General features: G+C 47.7%; 1 protein-coding gene across 2 annotated transcripts in view; it reads right to left on the bottom strand.

Annotated features, from left to right (window-relative positions):
- Positions 1–2022: 2022 nt before the first annotated feature.
- RGS9 (regulator of G protein signaling 9) overlaps positions 2023–21410 on the bottom strand; it is a gene marked incomplete at both ends in the record, with an annotated part of 66742 nt that continues 47354 nt past the window's right edge. For both annotated transcript variants that reach the window (XM_080923294.1, XM_080923293.1), the window contains 6 exons: positions 2023–2173; positions 3440–3924; positions 11803–11920; positions 14876–14961; positions 17007–17145; positions 17693–17780. In XM_080923294.1, coding sequence (XP_080779420.1) covers positions 2023–2173; positions 3440–3924; positions 11803–11920; positions 14876–14961; positions 17007–17145; positions 17693–17780 — 1067 coding nt within the window. The remainder of the gene's footprint in view (positions 2174–3439; positions 3925–11802; positions 11921–14875; positions 14962–17006; positions 17146–17692; positions 17781–21410) is intronic.

Below are 21410 nucleotides of genomic sequence, written 5' to 3' on the forward strand. Positions count from 1 at the left end.
AAGGACTGTCCATGTGAGCTCAAGAGCTGTTTTATTCGGCATTTACCCTGAGTCTCTGTCCACTGAATTATGGTCAGATCCCACCACCATCACTGGACAACCCAGTGGGGTAATACTTTAGGGTTGGCAGAAACCAAAGTCAAGGGTATAGCCCAAAATCCAAGTTTGTTTGTTTGTTTGGTCATTGGTTTTCTTTTCTTTTTCTGTTGAAAAATATAATTTTAAAAAAGAGACTTATTCAGTATGGTCATATTAGGAAGAGGGACAAAGAGACTGTGCTGTGGCGTCTCTTCCTCACCATTCAATAAGAACCAAGATTTCTCAGTAGTGGTGCCTCTCACATTTTGGACAAATAGTCTTTAGCTAGGAGTTTGGACATCACACAGCATCCCTGACCATTACTTACTGGCTTCTGGTAGCAATGCCCACTCCCTGTCCCAATCTTAACTTTCTAAATTGTTTCCAGGCACTGCCCAACACACAGGGGGGAACAAAATCGACATGGTTGAGAACCATTAGATGAAACCATGGAGCCTTACCGTTATCTCCTCAGACCTGGCCCAGTGCCAGGCACCCAGTAGGAGCTCAGTTAGCAAATATCTGCTGCATGAGCACCTGTGGGGAAGGTGAGCAGTGCATACTAGGTCCACACCTCCAGCCTGATGCAGCAGAAGAGAAAAATGACCAGCACACCCCGGCTGCAAGGGGTAAATGATTGAAGATCTGGTTGCTGCAGCATAGACCACTCCAACAACCCTGCAGGTCCCAGCCAGTGACCATGCACAGCTGAAGACTGATGTAGGACCATTCGAAGTCTCCATGTGACTTCTTGGACAATGACTTTGATTTGAGAGTGCCCTATGGGTGGCCTGGTTCATCCAGGTCCCACTCTGGGATGGTTAACCTGCACTGTCAATTGGATGGAAAGCCTTCCTCTACATCTATCCATTTCCCAAGAAAGCTGAACTGAGCAGGGAAGACCCATCCTGAATATGGGTCTTCATACGAACAGCACCACCCCATTGGCTGGGATCCGGGACTAAATAGAAAGAGGGTGCGCCAAGTGCTACCATCCAGCTCTCACTGTAGATTAGATGCTACCAGCTGCCTCAAACTCTGGCCACCGTGGTGTCTCCAGCACAAGCATCTACAAACGGTGAGGCAAAATAAACCCTTGTTTTTGACGAGTGTTTTGACAAAGCAGCGGGAGTAGAACTGGGGAGATGGTTCAGCAGCGAAGAACTTCCAGAGGCCCCAGGTTTGGTTCCAAGCATCCGTGTCAGGCAGCTCACCAATGCCTATAACACCAGATACCGGAGATCTAACACCCTCTTCCGGACAACTGCAGGCATCTGCACTCAGATGTGCACACACCCACACAGAATCTCACACAGATGCACATAAGCTTAAGAAAGGAAAGGTAGAAGAAAGGAAAGTAGGAAGGAAGGAAAGAAGGAAGGACGGATGCATGCTTTCCCCTCCCTCCAAACAAACCCTGTCTTGTCTCTTAGAAAATACAGTGTTCCAGGTGACCCTTGGCCTAGCTATTGCCCTTTCTGGGTGATGCCACCCTGAGGAACTGCCACCACGCAACTCAGTTAATAAAACATCCTGTCCAAAGGAGTTCAGACAGCAAGGGACTTCTTTGAAGTGACTTTGGTGCTCCTTGCCCACAAAACTGAAGTCATGAGCTTAACTCACAAGTAATAGGTTATGAACACTAATAAACCCAGGATATGCCAGTGCCCCCAACCCAAGAAAATCCTCCAAATGACCCTTTTATTAGTTTTAAGGCAGCAAGGGATATCTTCTGGCCCACATGCCTGTCTGGCCAAGCAAGGGAAAGGCAGGGAAAGGGGAAAGGAGGCCGTTGGGAGTCAGCCAGAGCACAGGTCCCTGTACTCCACCCCATTCGATTTTTCCAGTCCTCTGATGCCATCCTAATGCACTTGGGATTGAGAGCAAGTGTGCCCCAGGTCTGATGGGGTCTGCCAGGACCATCTTCCTGGCGCAAGGCCCTGCTCAGCCCGCCTTCCCTTCTGCCAGGCTCTCCCAGGGGCAGATGACTTCCTTTTCTGTGGTCTGGTCACCAGACTCTCCTGCTCCGGGGTCATCCGAGTCCATCAGGCAGGGCCCACTGTCCGTAGGCATTTCCATTTTGATCTGGAAAAAGCTTCAGACAGAAAGGAAACAAGTGAAGAAGCTGAACGGCAGGTAATCCCCCACGTGATCTCGAGACAGCAGACAGTCGCGCCCATGAGATCGGGAGAATCCCAAGGAAGGCATGCCACAGACACTGACCCAGAGTGGCATGTGCAGCCACTGGCTCTGGGGACTCCTTCGACTGGGGTTTACATCATTTTGTTGAATCAAAGACAATCCCAAATATGCCTCAGATTGGTTTTTCAGTCCTTATGATTTGGATTAAGTTAGCCTGTCCCTGTACTGTTGTCATACCAGCGTGTAATTCTCAACCCCTTCAAGCTGTCTCTTGGGGACACTGGAAAAGAAACCTTTTCAAGGCCCCCATGTCCACATATGAAGTGGGACAGTAGCCTCGGAGCTAGAACATTTTCCCCACAGGGCCAGCTGAGGAGAATCAACAAAGCCACCTGATCATTTCATAAAGCAACAGAAGTAACCTCTCTTCCTCCCCCACCCAGCCAGGGGCAAGAAGGGGACAGTAGCCAGTAATCCCTGCTGTCCCCACACTCTCTCTGGGTCTCCATAGCAACCCAAGGCTCCCACATAGCATTTCTTTCTCTGGGCCCAGGTAGGGCCAAATGTAGGATTGTGTTGATTGGTTTAGGGGTGCCTCTGACTGTCCCCTCCCCCTCCCCCACACTCCCTCACTTAGCTGTGGATCCAGGTTTTCCCAAACACCCCTCTAGACTTCTGTTGTACACACAGTACCGGTTGCCTTGGGGCACTTGGGTTCTCAGATTTCAGACTCGGAAGCTGACCCTCCAGATCTTAAACCACTACAGGAACAGGTATCTTTTTAAGGCCCTTTAGGAGAGCAGGCAGGTGTCAGTGAGGACCAAGGAGACCATGACACCTAAGCTATGGGAAAGGACTGGAGTACCTGGGGACTCATGTCTTGGGACTAGTGCTGAAGCCCGTTTCAAATGCAGTGAATTCACTTGACTAGCCTTCTTGGGATGGGGCGGGCTTGTGAAGACTAAATATAAAGAAAAAAGACTCCTCCCCTTTCCCAGTTCTAGAAGAGAGAGAGAGATGATGGGACTGGGTTGTGGGGGGGCATTTGTTCACTTAGGGATATGATTAGGCTACTTGTGACTGGTCCCCACAATCCTCATTTCAGCCCCATCTGTCCACCCTCACCACGAAGTCACAATCCCCACCCACACCCTTACCCTCATCCACACCCACACCCTCTGTCCACATGCACACAACACCAGTCCCTTCAGCTTCTTACTTGGCTACTTTCTTGGGTTTCAGCCTGGGCAGCTGTTGGCCCATGTCCCCCAGAGGCTGTACCTTCCCGTGTGACACAGAGGGGCACTTGGGTGACAGCCTGGCAAAAACTGGTGATGCCAAACAGCCCCGTCTCAGAAACCTGCCAAGGGACAGAGCTGCCCGGGCTTTTTGAGAGGCTCTGGGCTGGCCTTGTGGTCTTGAGTGCTCTACCGAGGTCTCGCTGTTCTCAGTGACCGGGGGCCCAGAGTTGGCACCAGACCAGCTGGCTTCCCCCTTGGGCTCCAGTCCTGAAGAACCCTCCAAAGCCACTCGGATGGGCGAGGGGCAGATGGCAATGCTGGGCCGCCGGATAAAACGACTTGGGGAAGCAAAGGGCTTCCTGGGGGAGCGGCAGGATGGTGAGAAGGGGCTGGAGGGAGAGGGAGGCACGCAGGTCCCCGTATACACGGCCAGGTGAGGGCTGGGAGCCAAGTGCTGACCTGGCTGTGGGAAAGGAAAAAAGGAAGTTCAGTAAGGAGGCATGTCTCCAGCCACCAGGGCCGACGGGCTATCCTCATCTAACCAGATCTCCTTCCAGCCACCAGAGCTGATGGGCTATCCTCATCTAACCAGATCTCCTTCCAGCCACCAGAGCGGATGGGCTATCCTCATCTAACCAGATCTCCTTCCAGTGATGCCAATGTGTTCTGGATGCCTCCAGGAGGGACTGATTGAAAAAGTTACCCTGGGGTACCTGTGATAGTGGTACTGTGAACCATACAAAGACCTCTTGCCAGGATCCATCTGCCACAAACTGACTTTCTTCCAGACCTGGGATGCTGGAGTGCAACCCTTGATAAACTAGATTTCCCCCCCCCCCAAACAGAGATTTTTTTTGTCTTTCCTACCTCAGGTCACCTCTTCATTGAACACCATAGGTTTAGACCTGGAGTGTTTGACACTATTCTGTTGTTGTTTGGTGTGTGTGTGTGTGTGTGTGTGTGTGTGTGTGTGTGTACACACTGCTGGGAATTAAACTCATGACTTTGCCCATGCTAGGCAACTGCTTTCTCACTGAGCCATCCCCATCCAGACTTTTAACTTCAACAGTTTAACTTTAACTAGTCATTGCAAATGGGGAGACCAGCTCAGCCTCCGTGTCTGAGACCACACCCACCCGTGTCCACACTGGCAACCAATCCTGCCCAGGTACCTCTTCAGACTGGAAACAGAGGAGGGAAATGGCTGGGTGTGGAGCCTGAGGAGCTCACAGGAAAGAAGCAGGTCTTACAAGAAGACCAGCCAGCATGGCCCCAGAGTTCAGAGTATTGTACAGAAAGGGTTGGGGGCGTGGCATTTCTTCAGCTCAGGGAACCTGCAGGAGCATTTTCCAAGTTGAGCAAGGAAATTAAAGCTGGGATTTCGCTAAGCTCTTAACTGTCTCTCTTCCTTTGTAGGCCACAAGGGCCGACTGGTGTGGGCTGCTGGGTCCCTTCTGAAGGCCTGCCATAGGCATTTACCACAGGAAAACCTGGCATGGGCAGAGGTCCTGAGGAGAGGTGGGTGGTGTCTTAGGGACAGCTGAACCACTACTGCTTCCAAGAGAGGCCTATGGAGAACTACAATAAGGAACAGAACTTCCCTGCAACAACCACACAGCTGTCTTGCTCAGACCCCAAGACTGAAGGAGGGCTGCCTGAGCCCTGAGCAGGAGGCGACCGGCTTCAGAGTAAGACCTGGTCTCAAGGTCATTAGAACAACCCGGAACCAGTGGCAAGTCAAGACTGAAGGACAGCTGAGGGGTATGAGCTCATTTGTAACACAGCAATAGAAAATTAAGACAGTGACAAAATGTACTTCTGAGCCTAGGTGTGTGACCCAAAAGCCCCTGCTGTTACTACTAACACAAGTTGCCATCAAACTGCCTGAGTGGTTTCTATGTCCTGGAAAGTGAACTAATGGGGTAGGGGTAAGGTACCTACTAGGTGCATTTGAACCTCTCTGCCTTGGATTGTGTCGTGAACTCCTGAGACCACCCCACCATACAGACAAGAAGTCTGAGGCTCCTGGAGATAAAGTAACTTAACCAAGAGTATATGGCTTGACTATTCCTTTCTCCTCCTCTTTCCTTCCCCCTCTCTCTCCCTTCACCATCTCACCTTTTCTCTAGAACCTTCTCCCTTTCAGGATGAACAAGCCTGGTAAGGAAGTCGGCCACTGTCTTCCCTTCATCACCTACCTGGACAGAAATGGTCTCTTCTGGGCCAGTGGCCACTTTCCTGGTTGGTTCAGGACAGTTTTTTTTTCTCCCCTAGCTCTTTCTCTGAGTGTCCACTCCATTCCTTCCCATGGAGGCCCGGGCCTGCACTCAGTAACCCAACCCTCCAGTTCCTGCGCCTCCTACCAATGATGTGAGCAGCAAAGCAGCGGCGTGCAAGACAGGTGGTGCAGACGGCAGAGACAGGACACAGACGAAGAGAACCTGGTTTGGAACCGGTGTGAACAGAACTTTTTTTTTTATTGTTATGCAAGAGAGAGGGATGGCAGGAGCGTGAAATGAGGAAGACACAGTCATGGAGTTTTTAATGGAAGACGAAGCAGATGGTTCAGCGTCTCCACTCATTCTTGTCCCGTCAGAATCTAGCTGAGAAGTCAAAGACCAGTGACCATGTTCAGCGTGCAAGGACCCAGCCCCCCTTCAGTCTCTTCCTGTCGGCCCCTCTCCCTATTCTCCAAGAGCAAGAAAAGCGGGTCCCGTAAAAGACAGCTTAGGTGACCACATTATTTCTTCGGCTAGCCATCCTACCAAACACAGTCTAGCACAAGACCATCTTAGCCAGGACTGACCCTTGCTTCAGCCATAGAAATTGGTCCCCACATAGTTACTGAGTCCTCTCTTAGAAGCCGTCATTAGAGGATATTATACCCTCACACATGATGGAATGCTGTCTAGACACTGAGACAGCAAAGAGCTAAGGTGGTTTGGGATGACAGTAATTTAAGTATGCCTCCGTTTATAACTGAGTAAACCAGAAACAACACTAACAGAAGAAAGCAGCTGCTCACTTCAAGACCATGAAGCATATAGGGAGCGTAATGAGGATGGAGGGAAGAGTAGTGGTGGTGACCATGGTGATGGAGGTGGTGACAGTGCTGCTTCTGTTATGGGGGTGGTTGGTGGTGGTGGTGGAGGTAATGATGGTGAAGATGGTGGGAATGGTAGTGGGGAGTGACGGAAATGGGGATTGTTACTTTGGTCGTGACGGCGATGGTGATGACAATGATGACCATGATGGTGATGATGCTGGTGGGGCCGATGATAACAGGATGATGGGGATGGGGATGGTGAGCATGGTGGTGCTGATGATAACAGGATGATGGGGATGGGGATGGTGAGTGTGGTGGTGATGATGATGACAAGATGGTGATGACGGTAATGGCCGTAAAAATGATGTTGGCAGTAGCGATGGTGACTAGCCGTGATCAGTTGCTGAGCGTTTCCCATGTGCTGGCCATGATTCTAAGTGCTTTACCCTTATTTTCCTGCCCCTGGCTCTTGTGTCTTTTACTTAATACGCATAATGAAAGCAGTGCTTTCTGCAAAAGTCAAACAGGAAAACAGAATTCCACAGAGGACATCCCATAACCTTAGAAAAATGATATAATCTAGCCTAGTTAGCCCCCGTGGGCAGAGAAGCTTGTGATGTGGTTAAATTCCTCCGTTAATGAGATGGTGTCTGAGAACAGGACACAATCAATGGCCACTGTAGTGATTTAAATACAGTAATAACATTACCTGAGTATGTGCTACTGGAGATACAAATGGGCCCCGAGGGGCTGCTGTTAGCTTTGCTTTTGGTAACAACTTAGCAGGAGCCATTGACCCCATTAGAGCTGTGACAGCAGCCCCAGATGCTCTTTAACATCTAAGAATTAAAAAGGAACATCTGGCCCCTTTGCCACCAAGCCTGCGAATCTTCTTACAGAACTTGAGACAGCACTGTCAGACTCTGACACTGAGGTGGGGTAGGAGTGAGAGAGAAGAGCTGATGCTTGGAGTTGAGGTTCACGGAGGCCATACAGACATACGAAGTCCAGGTTACCCACTGGGACACGTACACCAACTACCTGCCTTAGGGACCCTCTAGTCACCTTAAAGCTTTTACTCTTCCACAGGCTAGTGGTTCCTACTATGACCTCCCAAAGCATCATGGGGCTTATAACTCAACTGCCCACATTCTTGTCTTTCCTGTTATCTGTAAGTAAGCAAAGGGGACCTCTCTCTTCTCCTCACCCCTGTCTCCTGTCCCCAGCCCCTGACGGCAGCACCTGAGTGGCTGGAACACAGGAGAAAGATGGTGCTGGCGCCCAAGCCTCTTCATTGTTCGTTCTTTGTGTTGGCTGAGAAAGGGTCTCACTACGCATCTCTTGCCATCCTGGAAGCCATGTGAAGAGCAGACTGGCCTCTCACTCATAGAAATCTGCCTGTCCACCGCTAGGTTTAAAGGTGTGTGCCACCATACCTAACCTGAGCCTGACACATCTTCTGATCACACAGCTTCTGGAAGCTTCTCTCAGGCCAAACAACTCCCTCCTTACTCTGGCTTAAGCTATACACACAGACAAGTCTCTAATTACACTTTGGTTTATGGTACAGCTATTTGCACCCACACATCATTAACCCCTTGAGGACCAAGACCACTTTGCATATTGTTATCCCTCATAATCTTATGCTGATCCTTATTTTTAAAAAAGCTGTTCTTTAAAAGCTACCTGTGGTGGTACATACCCTTAGTCCCTGCACTTTGGAGGTAGAAGCAGGTGGCGCTCTGTGAGTTCAAGGACACTCCATTAGACATAGTGAGTTCTAATCCAGCCAGAGCTACATATTATGACCTTGTCTCAAAACTAAATTTTATATATATATATATATATACATATATATATACAATGTAAGTATACATATATGTATATATTTAGTCTCTATTTGCATACATTTTCTCACCCCCGCCTCTTCTCCTCTTCCTTCTCCTTTTCTTCTTCCTCCTCCTCTTATTGTGGGTTGCTTCTGTCTTGTATCTCTCCTTTGGATAATGCTCAGGCCTCTGTACCTTCATTCACTGTGTAGAGAATGTTCACCTACTCTACTGCCCATGACTCACTGATCCTAGGACCTTGTACCTCCAAAGCTGAGTAGATTCCCACGTATGTGGGAAAGAACCCGACTCTGTTGTCATCCGGAGAATGACAGGTTCGAGAAGCACAAGCGTAGGGAGCAGGGTGGCCGATGGAGAGACCACAGATGAGCCGGACCTTGGCAGCGGTGCCCTGAGTAGTTCCTGACAAACTCATTGGTTCCACCATGCTGCTGGCATGAGCTCAGCTCATGTGGACTGATTAGAGGGAACAACAAACACTCTCTGGCTTCTAGCTTCTCCAGCTTCCCCCACTTAAGTAGGCCAAACAGCAGGAGAGCTGGGTAAACACGCATCCCCCAGGAGTCTTAGGGGGGCAGCTCCTGAACCTGCATAGCCAAGCATGAAATGACTTTGATGTCTCCAATGTTAGCCTTAAAAATTCATGTGCATCTTGCATTCTATTTCATAATATATTTATGGTTGTCTTAATGTAAATTTTTAAAAGTTACCTAAATTTCCTCCTCCTATTCTAAATATTCAAGTAAAATTGGTATCCCAGTTTTGGAAGGGATCTTGAGACAGTCTCTCTTTCCATAAATGAGTAGAAAGCAGAGAGGCCCTGTGAGTTGCTCAGGACTACATGGCTTGTGTTAAAACTGGGACCAGGACCCAAGAATCTTCCTCAGAATCCAGAGTTTTTTCCATCCATCCATCCATCCATCCATCCATCCATCCATCCATCCATCCATCCAACCATCTATCCATCCATCCAACCATCTATCCATCCATCCAACCATCCATCCAACCATCCATCCATCCATCCATCCATCCATCCATCCATCCATCCAACCACTCACTCATTCATTCATTCATTCATTCATTCATTCTTCATTCATTTATTCATTCATCCATACATCCAGTCATGTGCCACACATGTATAGAACTTGCTAGATCTTGGGCATTAGACTCTAAGAGGGGGGCTAGATTTCTGTCCCCCTCCTTATATCACTAGGTTTATAACCTGAAGCTTCTTCTGGGAAACTCCAATATAAATATCCAAAAAAATATTTTTAAAAGACATGTCTCTTGGTGACATCTCAGAGTAGCTTGTGAGCTTTGGAAATGCTTGTTCTCCCCTTTGAGGTCGGGATTATCTTGCTAGCATGGAACCAATGATTGCAAACTACTTGTATTGGCTAGACAGTCTTGAGTGACCTGACCCGCCCACTTCTCAGTCCGGTCCATCTATCTCCTGGTACCATTTCTTCCTCATCCACCAGACTCCCTCCACCTGGCTTCTCAGTTCACCCTGAACCATTTCCCACACCTGGGCTTTGTCCTTACAGTCCCTCTCTCTCTGTGGAAAGTTCTTGTTTGGTTCACATCCTGTGAAAATTCTTTCTCATCCTCTGTTCCTTAGCCACTGTTTAAAAGAGGCATAAGTCTACTTGAACACAACTTCTTTATCATGATATCATACCTGTTTCTTTCATAACCTATCAACAGGTTTTATCCTGTTTTGAGTTAACAGTTACTACAGTGAACTCGATTCTATACACGTCCCATTATCCACGTATTTTTCAATGGGTCTCTGACATATTTTTACTAAAAATAAAATTGAGTCTATTTCCCTACTCCTTTTCCCTGTTTAGACACAAGGTCTCATGTAGCCCAGGCCGGCCTCAAATTTATTATGCACATAGGAATGACCGTGAACTCACAATAGTCCATAATAGACCTCCACCTTCCGAGGTCTGGGATTACAGCTGTGTACCACCATGGTTGGTTTTATATGGTGCTGGGGATTGAACCCATGACTTTATGTACACAAGGCAAGCACTCGACTCAGTCATCTGCAGCCCTAGCCCTGTTTCCTCACTCCTTTAACCTAGGAGGCCTCTGTGACTTTCTCTGTCCAGGAAAAGATAGATGAGAAAAGCCATAGGCATGCATCTCTACTTTGTCCATGGTAATCCTGCCGCCACCCTAAGGTCACACCTAGGCGGGGCTGTTGGAGGATGGGTTACATGAAGCAGAGCAAACAAGTCCTGTTCCTTCCAGCTTAAGCTTCTGTAAGCCAAACTCCAGACATAGGGAAAAACCAAGCCATAAAACCAACAGGGCCACAGAGATGACCCCATCCATTTGAGCAATAAATGCTCATGTCGGCAAGTTTGTGGCCCACTCCTAAACCACAAAGGCTACCTGAGAGGTTAACTTCTTTGGTCAGACCCGGACCACAAGCCCTACATGAGAAGAACAGTGTTGCTTTTGTTCACCCAAGCCTTGCACATAGTAGGTACTCAATGAGTGTGTGGGATGTGTGAGTGTTCCTACTTTAGAAGACTGTTCTCCTACACTGGTCTCATTCTTCTTTGCAGTTATCTTTGAAAACAACCTTGTGGGACTCGAAGTCATGGATTGAGCTGCTTCTCCAGAGTGCTGAGATGGTATTGTCTATAGCTGTAGAGAAAGGTAGCTCCAAATTCTAGAAAATATTGCCAGAAATATATCTGACATCCACCATTCTCCCCCCACGCCCCCCCCATTGCAACCATCATTGCCTTTCTTCTTTGAACAAAAAGATACCCTCAACAGGACACTTCTCCTAGTCTCCTCTGACCTGTGTCTTTCATTCCTAGAAGTTATTTATCCATACATTATGCCTAAGGGGGATGGGAAAATAGAAAGAAAAGAAGCAACCATGGCTAAGAACAAGCTCTCTAGGAAAGGTATCTCTCCCTAGGCAGATGTAGCAGGGGAGACCAGGGAAGGGCCTTCAAAGTAAAACGGCCATGTGGAGGGATCACAAGTTGCTTCAGAAGTGGCATCTAAATTGGAGAGATGGTGTGAGGAGCTTCACACAGCTATTCTACATACACACTTCTGGAAAAGTAGCCTTGGAAGATGAAGGGTCAGTTTCTTGAAGGTAACATACAATGCCTTTTCTCCTACACTTCTAGAACACAAGCTCCCTAAAGCAATGTGGGCGGGCACTGCTACTAACTTTGTGACCTGGAGTAGGAAAACAAAGCCAGGTAACTCTTGATCTGGGAAGTCCCCTCTGAACCCTACATTTTGCTGACAAAGAATGAATTTTCTAAACTCGAATCCTTTTGGTGGGGGGGGGGTTGTAAGTGCCTCTCCTAAGTGCATGACTCCCACCCCATCCCCAGAAATCAGACGTTCATTTAGGAGGCAGCTCCTTTTTGAGTAAGCTCCTGCGGTCCAGCTTGCTCATGACCTGGGTGATATCCACGGTGTTGGCTGCTTCTCGAGCTTTCTCTTCTTCTTCTAGCTGACGAAGAACGACGGGGCTTGGGCTGGAGCGTAGGTGACGCCTCATAAATGGGAGGGTGGAGCTACAGAGAAAGACAGGCGAATGGTTGGTAGAAAACCCCATCACTTGCTTAGTGACAGCAACACACCTGGGGGAGGTTGGGCTAGAAGGTTAGAGTTTGGACATGTCCTCTCATTTTCCCAGTGACCTTCCAAGATCTCCAGAACCATGGCTCAACAGTTGGAACCATAGTGAAGACAACAGCCACCAGACTTCAGGTGAAATACAAGGAAGACTCTTTGGAGATGATAATGGTTACAGACACACCTTCTACTTCGATGAGTGATCAGTTTGTTCTATCAATACAAGATCTTCAAGATCTCAATGAGATCTTTGAAAGATCTTTAAAGAAGAGGGCATGGTGGGGTTGGGTGATAGACTCCTGGAGTCTTGAGGAAGAAGGCTTCAGAGCACTTGTTTTAAAAGCCAAGCTCCAAGGGTGTGGCGATAGCTCCCTTGACAGCCAGAGCTTGGTCCCCAGACCCATATTAAAACAAACAAACAAACAAACAAAACCAGAAAAAACAACAACAAAAACCCAGTGTAGTGGTTAGTGTTGTGTTTTGTAAAAAAAAAAAAAAAAAAAAAAAAGAAGAAAGAAAGAAAGAAAAGAAAGAAGCCAGGGATATATTTGGTGAACACACAGTATGATGTGGGGGAAGGAGGTGCCTCTGTGGGCCCATGCTGGGGCATCCTTTCCCCGAGGGACCAGACACATGATGGTATAGTATAGAACAGAATTTATTTAGGGCATGGAGAGGGGAGTTGAGGGAGTAAAGACAGAAAGGCAGCGAGGTGGGGAAGGGGCATGAGCACATGGAAAGAGAGGGGGATGGGAATGGAGAGGGGGAAAGGGGTAAGGAACAAGAGAAGAGACAAGAGAGAGGAGGGGATGAGCAGCCCCTTTTATAGTGAGTCAGGCACACCTGGCTGTTGCCAGGTAACTGTTGCGAGATAAAATGCCAACAGGTAGATTAGAAGGGGAAGAGAGAAGAATGCAGAACACTGGGGTGCTTGTTAGCTATCCAGCCTTACCTAACAAATTAGCTCTAGGCCAGTGAGAGGCTCTATCTCAAAAAAAAAAAAAAAAAAAAAAAAAAAGAATAAAAGAAACAAAAGAGAAAAGTAAAAAAAGAAAGAAAAGAAAAAAAAATTCCAACAAAACAAAACAAACAAACAAACAAAACAACATTAGAGTGGGAGGAATAACACCTACAGCTGTCCTCCGGCCTTCACACACATGTGCAAACATGTGCAGAAGTAAAGAAAGCTGAGCTGTCCCACAGGGCTGGGCTGAAGTGCAAGTTTCCTTAGAGGTAAGTAGGTAAGAGGCTGCAGCCACCCTTGCCCCGTGCCGTATCTCGGGATGTATTAGAAATTTATTCCAAAGCCAATGTGGATTCCTATGACCAAACTGGCTACCACATCCTAGGAACCAGGGCAAGGTTTTAAGGGCTTAAAGCATGGAGCTGAGACATACAGTCTCAGGGACCCACATAGTTTTGGGGAGCTAGCATTTTTGCAGCAACGACAGACTAAAGATCCAGGACCTACCCCTAATTTCTAGATTACTTGAGCCCCAGATCCCTTGTCTTTACATCACGGAGGTAGGATGCTCATTTTAAAAACTGGGCACCAGCTATGCTGACAACTCTGCCAAAGAGAAGGTCTGCACCTTAACTTCTAATAGATTTCCTCATACCTGTGAGCCAGGGGACAGATTCCCACCCCCTGCATCCCCACCTAGACACGAGTCAAGGGTCATACTGAATGAGCATTCACACTGTTCTCACTCACAACAGGGATATCGTTCTCAGACTGTGATGTCCAAAATCAAGTGCTCCAGTAGGGGTCCCTGACACCCCCATCAGTCAAGGGCCCAGCTGTGCCCAATAATAATCGTCTCTGAATTTCCATGCCTACCCCAACTTAGAAAACATTAGGACGCATGAGACAACCAGTCCCCTAGCCTGTCCCCAGCTCATTTCTGTCAGGATGTCTGGGCTGTTGTGGCTCTCTGTCAGAGTTTCCAGCACACTAGACTTTGTTCCTTACTCTGTAACCCTAGAACACTGCTACAAGGTCTGTCATCCTCAAGGACAGAGTGGCAGACATATTTGCTCATAAACTCCTTTGATGGTCTAGCTCACTCCCACCCCACCCCACCCCTGCCCCGATTTTGAGTTGACTGAAGATGCTGGAATTGGCCTCAGCATCAGTTAACAAACAGGGCGATTTTAGCCACAGGGGATGGGGAGGAGACATGGACCACAAATAATTGTGTTTTGAAAAAATACTCTGGCAGAGTTTCACGGTTTTGTTCAAGCTATTATTCCTTATTCTTTAAATCTTTAAATAATCCTTATATCCCCCCCACCCAAAAAAAAAGAGTTTAATTTGTGCCTCAGAATATGGTACCATCCATTCTTCTGATGTCTCTGTGAGGGGACAGAAATTTCCAACTAGTTAAGGGACTTCTAAAAAGTAGTCCCCAGAGGCACCAACACTTGGAGAATTACTGTTTGCTTCTCCTGCCTCGAATTTTCTCTCAGTGTGAAATTCCCCACACACCCCCTCCAGTCTTGAAACAACAGAGGTACAAGGGCATGCCTTAATTAATTCTTATTCATCGGTTTGGTGGTAGAGGTTGAGGGTAATAAAACAAAACAAAACAACAACAAAAAACAACCAGAAGTTCCATTTGCGATGCTTGTAGATGACTGTAATTGTAATTTTCAGTCTGATAACCAGGGCCCTACAGAGAAACGTGACTTCATTTACCAGAGGCAATTACTGGGGGAATCTTGCTGGAGGATATTTCTAAGCAAATGAGGCATTCTTTCACTGCACAAGTCTTTCCAGCCCCCAACATTGTCATCAAGCAAATCCGCTCAGCTCTAGCCATTTCCTGCAAAAGAGAGTCTCACATCTCTCAAGTAAGCAGCAGGCAGCCAGCGATTAAAGACTTTCCACTTGCCTTCTCTTGGTGGTTTCCTGTGGCTCGATAGCTTTGGCCAGCATTTCCTTATAAATCGGAGATTTCAAATAGCGAGCGTAGGAATCCTGGTGGGAACAAGAGGAGAGCAGCGGCGATGAGCCTCTCTGTTTGGACTGTGTCAGGCAGGCACAGTGTGCTCCCATTTCTGAGCTCTTCCCCTGGTAGGACAGCCACGTGAAGGGAATCTGTCCCCTTGAATGTGGGGTGTTTGGGGAGGTATTGAGAGCATTGGTTCTCAGGTATGGTCCCTAAGACCAGGCAATATCAAATTCTCCCAGAGAACTCCAAGGCACATTCTCGGGACCACCTCTGTCCTACCTAATCACGAATCTAAAGGATAGGACAACCATCTGAATCTTCAGGACCACAGTTCACCTCCATTACCCCAACACTAAAATCCCCCTCGGAGCTGTGAGCCGGTGCTGAGGCTAACAAGAGATAAGATGGCATTAACCTCCCACCCTTAGTTGCCATGGAGATGAAGCCCACTTCTAACACCCATTAACACCCATTTCTTTCTGGTGTTTGGGGTAGAAAGGAAGCTGCTACCATGCAAAATACTGAGAGGACCAGGGTTTAGGCTGTTCTTGGGGGGGAGGGTGCTTCCTAGAAAATCTGAGGAGGGTAGGGAAGTTGCTCCCCAGTTGTCTGGAACCTCCAAGGCAGCTGGAAACTCCAGATAAGATGGGAAATGCCCACTACAGCAACCCAGCAACTGAGAACAGTCTCAAAGGTTTATTAAACCCCAGAGACTACAGACATATACAGCATTCCTTTCACAAGTGCCTCGGCCTCATCTCAGCTAGTCCACATGTGCAGAGTGTGCACGTCTGCCCACATGTGCAGTGGTCAACACTGAGTGTCTCCACTTTACTTCCGAGACAGGCTCTTGCCTCCATGACGGCTACGCTGCGAGCAAAGCCCTCCAGATCCTCCCGTCTCTGTCTTCCTTGAATATGGTTCTGGCAATGTAAGCTCTAGTCCTCACGCTTGCACAGAAAGCCCTTTACCTACTAAGCCCTCGCTCCAATCCCTGCAAACTATGTTTTAAAGAACCAAAACAAAAAAACAAACGAAAGCAACCACAACAAAAACATTAAGGAAGACTATTATTAAAGAAACCTTATTATAGATCTTCTAGTTAAAAAAAAAAAAAAAACTCAGGGAAAACCCACTGGTGAGAAAAGGGGGGGAGGGGGAATGGCCAACGTATTTGCTGAAAGTTGTAAGTGACGATGATTTCAAAACAAACGCATCGCTTTATAACAGGAAGAGACTAGGTACAGAGAAGAGACGGTGATAAATACTTAACCGTTCCTACCCATCTATATCATGTGACAAAGCTGTTGGAGATGCCACAGGGGATAAATTGTCATAATGGCAAGTCAGTGAAGTGCGCAAAAGCCCTGTCTTGAGATTTTGTGTGGCCAGCAAGATGTCACATTTAGTAAAGATGCTTACCACCAAACTTCATGACACACGTGCGCACACTCGTGCATACACACACACACACACACACACAAAATCATGACAAATCTTTGGAAGTCCTCACCCCATTTCCACTTCCCAATGATCCAGAAGCTACCTGAATTCTCACAAGGTCTACCTGAACTGAACAGTCTAACATCAAACCCTCCAATATTATGTTTAATCAGACCCATGAGAACTGTGAAGTAAAGACCAAGAGTCAAGCATCTATCTGATCTGTTGGAGCAGGGACTGGCATCCCATCTCCACCCATGCTGAGACCTGACTCTGGAAGAGCCTCCCTCAGGATCTTTTTGAGGACAAATGTCTTGCTTTACGCAGAGACTCTGCCCCATAAGCTCTCATCAACTATTTCAGTCTGTCTTACTGTCACAGATACTGCCTGCAACACTTTTACAGCCGGAGGAGCCCATAGATGCAAACAGCTTCTATGGGGGTTTCCAAGGAAGGTCTAGGCTGGTTGGTGGGTGAGAAACTGCGGGCAGTCCTGTCTCATGCTACTAGCAACAAAGTATCCACATGTATCCACATGCCACCTCCCCTTTCCCACATCTAAGGAGCTTTCCTGGTAACGGAGTGGGGCTCCCTGGCCACTGAGCATCCTCAGCACAGGCCTGCCTACCTTCTTCATGAGCATGTAAATGTGGGTCTGCGCTGCGTCCAACACATAGCGGTGGGGATGCCTCAGCCCCTTCACGGTGATGTCCATGGTTTTACCGTCTATGTTGATCCATCGCCTTGCACCTGGTGCAAGGAACAGCCTGCAGAGGATGGGAAACTTCCGTCAAAGGAGATGCCCGAGGCACAGAGGTGCAAAGGGTAACAGGCCCAGACATGGGCCTCGGTTGGTTAAGAGACGCTGAAGGCTTTAAACTTTGGAGAGGTCAATGAGCTTTTCCCAGATGCTAGAATATGACCACAGCAGACTTGAGAATGGAATGTTCAACTTTGATGTTCTAGGAGAGCAAGCCAGAAGCTGGAGGGGTAGATGGAGGTGACACACACACACACACACACACACACACACACACACACACCACTAACTACACTGCAGTTCAGGGTGGCTTGCTCTTATAATCCCTGGACACAAACCAATGGGAATAGGAAAATTCCACCATCCATCTCAGTTAGCTCCCTTCAGAGAAACCCTCAAACCTCCCAAACAATAGGGAGGCATTTATGGCATGGTGGGTCCAATGACTGATGCTGCCCAGAGCCCAGCCAGCCACCAGGGGATAAGACCTCCCCAATCCTCATTCCGTCCCCACACATGAGAGGGAGCTTTCCCAGGACTCAGCCAGGACTTACTTGTAGATCTCCTCTGCTTTCTCCTTGACCTTGGACTGATCACCATACTTCAGATCCTCACAGGCTTCCCAGAATCCTAAGTTTTCCCCTGCATGAGGAAGACAGCCCAGGAAGATGACAGCCAGCAGGAAATGAGTGGAGAGAAGAGGAGATAAAGATCAGGTGGGCTACACTCACTTGCTGAGCATCTTCTTCCAAGACGAGTCACTGAGCACCAGGACATCAAACTATTCCATGTCGATGGAGAAAAGGGGACCATGTCTCACTTATGGGATATGGGAGTTGTTGGGTACCAGAAATGGTTTGGCTCCTGAGTCTACTCTGCCATAAACTGGATTGGCTACCACCATGCTTAAAGCACTTATCCACTAACTATGTGGATGCTGTTCTGCCCTCCAACGATACATAGGGCACAGCTCCTAACAACCACTCCTGTGGGTCCCAGGGATCAAACTGAAATCACAGCAATGGCCTCTACCCACAGAGCCATCTTACCAGCTCCCCTGTTCTTTCTGGCTGAGAACTTATCTATAGCAAACACTTCCTGAACGATTCACACAGGTTCTTGGGGATGTATGGCTCCTCTCTACGACTTCCTACACAGTGCTTCTCCTCATGCCCGAGTCCTTCTGCCTGCTTCAGTTGGTTGTGTGTAGAGACCCCTCACCTTCTGTACATCCTTATCTGCCTCTTCCGGCCCAAAAGTCCTTGGAATATTTGAAAGCCAACAGCAGATGCTTAGAAGATACCTGGCTGTTGGGAGAACTTAGTGTCATAAGAACCAGGGGGATTTTGTTCCTCTGGACTGAGAGAGAGTAAACAAAACAAAACAAGAGGACCCCCAAAATCCTTACTCTCTTCCCAATTTTATATGCACTCCCCAATGATTGGCTGAACCCAAAAATGCACCAAGATGCATTGGTATGAGGATTCTAATGATTCAATGTGTCAATATTTCCTGAGAAAATAAAGATGGTGTCATCAGTAAGCAAGTAACGGGGTGTGTGTGTGTGTGTGTGTGTGTACATACACTGGTAGAGGCCACACAACTTCATCCTAGCTAGAGCTCATCCCGTAACTACTGAGACAGATAGTCTTTGGCTAGAAATCGCAGGCCAGTGATTTTCTTCAGTAATCTATTGATCTGAATCCACACCCCTTGCTTATACAAAGTTAATCACTTGTAACTAAATTAAATAAGCACTTGTTCATCAGAGTCAAAAGGTGAAAAACAACTCAAGATGGCACAGAGGGCAAACACCTGTGGCGTACAGACACGTCCTCTATGAAAGAATCTCTTAGCTTCAGCCACCAACGGGAAACAACCCAGAGCTATCTGAGGGAATCTCAGGTCAGGAGGGAAGGGTTGCCTCAGTCAGGTTGGCCTGTGCTCCATCTGTGGGCCATTTTCTTGATTGATTATTTATAGAAGAGGGCCCAGTCCACTGCGGTGGACCTGGACTGTGTCAGGAGTGTAACTGAACATCAGACTGGAAGCAAGCCCATAAGCAGGGCCTCTCCATGGTTTCTGCTCCTGCCTGAGTTCTTGTCTCTGCCTTCCTCAGCCATGGACTGCGAGCTGGCAATTCGAACCAAATAAACCCTTCCCTCCCCAGGTTGTTTTTGGGTGGTGGTGGTTTTTAGCACAGCAACAGAAAGCAAGCTACGTGGACAAACCTTGAAGGCGCTTTGGTGGTTCGAATGAGAATCTGTCCCCTGCCCCTCATAGGATCATAGATTTGAAGACTTGGTCATCAGGGCATTTTGCTATTTGAAAATATTAGGCCATATGGCCTTGTTGGAGGAAGCGTGTTGGTGGGGGGGGGGCTTTGAGATTTCATAAAGCTCATTTCACACCCAAAGCAGCTCTCTTCCTGCTGACTGTGAATCCAGTGGCTGACTGAGCTCTTATCTGGGAGAACTGGAAGCCAAGTCTCCAGCACCATGTCCGCTCACGGTAATGGACTCAACCTCTGGAAGCCGGCGCCAGTGAAGTGCTTTCACCGCTTGGTACGGTGTCTCCTCACAGCAATCACATGCTGAGTAGGACAGGAGTTCTATTAAGTGAAGCAGCCCACAGAGGGGCTAATCCTATGGTTACACTTGCACGAGGAACCTAGAGCCATCAGACACGGAAAGGCATGCGGGGAAAGGGTGGTCACCGGACACTGGGAGAATGGGGGTTAGTAACGAAGTGCACAGTTTCAACTTGGGGGAACGTGGGTACACTTGTTCACTAAACAGTGCACTCAAAGGGCTAAAATGGTAACATTCTGTGTTATATAACTTTTGCTAAGTATAAATCAATCAATCAATCAATCAATAAGGTGGCCGGGGAGCCTGCCTGTGATCCTGCCCTTGGGGAGGTAAAGATAGTAGAGAGCCAGGTTAGCCATATTGGTAAGACCTGGGTTCAATTGAGAGCTCCTGACTTGATGAATAAGACAGAGAAAGACCAAAGCAGACTCCTGGGGTCAATCTCTCAGGCTTCCAAACATAATGGCAGACATGTGTTCAAGCACCCAAAGTATACATGTATGCACACACAGGAGTATTTGTGCACACTCATATTGAAGCGTTAAATAAACAGATAAGACACGGATAAGAATGTTCACTGCAGTATTCATAAATCCCGAAGCCAAAACAATCCAAAGACCTGGAGAGATGGTTCTGTTGTTCTTTCGGAGGACCCAGGGTCAAGTCCCAACACCCATGTGGCGGCTCACAACCATCTATAAGTCTAGTTCAAGAGGACCTGCTCACCTCTTCTGGCCTGCACACATAGAACATACATACCTGTCAACCAAACACCCATGCTCATACGTTTAAAAAAAAAAACTAAAACCCCCATGAACTAACGGACAGATGAATACAGGTGGTAAGTGCATACAATGGGGCCAACGCAGCTGTGCAGGAGGAGTGTAGAATGCTGAGTAGGAAAAGGCCACACAGTGCCCATCGTGAGAAGCATGCGGGATGCCCAGATCCAGGGGCTGAAGGAGAGGAGTGGGCAGCAAGCCTGGGCAAGGACAAAATTGGAAATGACTAGCGGTGGGGAAGGTGTTTCTCCCTGATCTATTGCAGAATTAGCTGGTGTTGGCAGTTGCGAGGCTCAGCAAATGTGTAAGACCAAGCAAGACAGCAAAACCACTGAAGTGAGCCCAGCCTGGTAGGCTACACAATTCCAGTACTTCAGGAACTGAGGCAGGAGGATCACCACTTTGAGACCAACCTGGGCTACACAGAGACCTGCTTCAACCAGAGACCTGGTTTTAGAACCAAACAACAACAACAAAAACAAAAAACACTTGGAAGACAGAGGTAGGAGTTTCTAGACAGCAGGCTCATTGTCAGCAACACAGTGAATCTGAGGTCAACCTGGGTTGTATGAAATTATAATTTAAAAGCGGGAGGTGGCTGGGGAGGGGGGCGTGAATCTCTTATGGGTCACACCTAAATTTTAAGTTTTTAATTAAATAATAATCTCCTCAGGAGACTGACTGTGTGATATAGTTTCAGAGACGCAAGGAATTTTGTTGTAGATGGTTGCTACTATCAAGGGACAGGTGGCCAAAGCTCAGCATGCTATTTTACTTACTGTCCACTAGATGGCACCATTTCTACTTAATCATTGGGTGCTTAGAAGCCCATTCCTGTTCATCCATCTTTTTGAGGCTTATTACATTTATGCAGTTAGGCTTGTTTAGAGAAAATGATT

This window comes from Micromys minutus (genome assembly GCF_963924665.1).
Source record: "Micromys minutus genome assembly, chromosome: 10".
In the NCBI taxonomy this organism is placed as follows: Eukaryota; Metazoa; Chordata; class Mammalia; order Rodentia; family Muridae; genus Micromys; species Micromys minutus.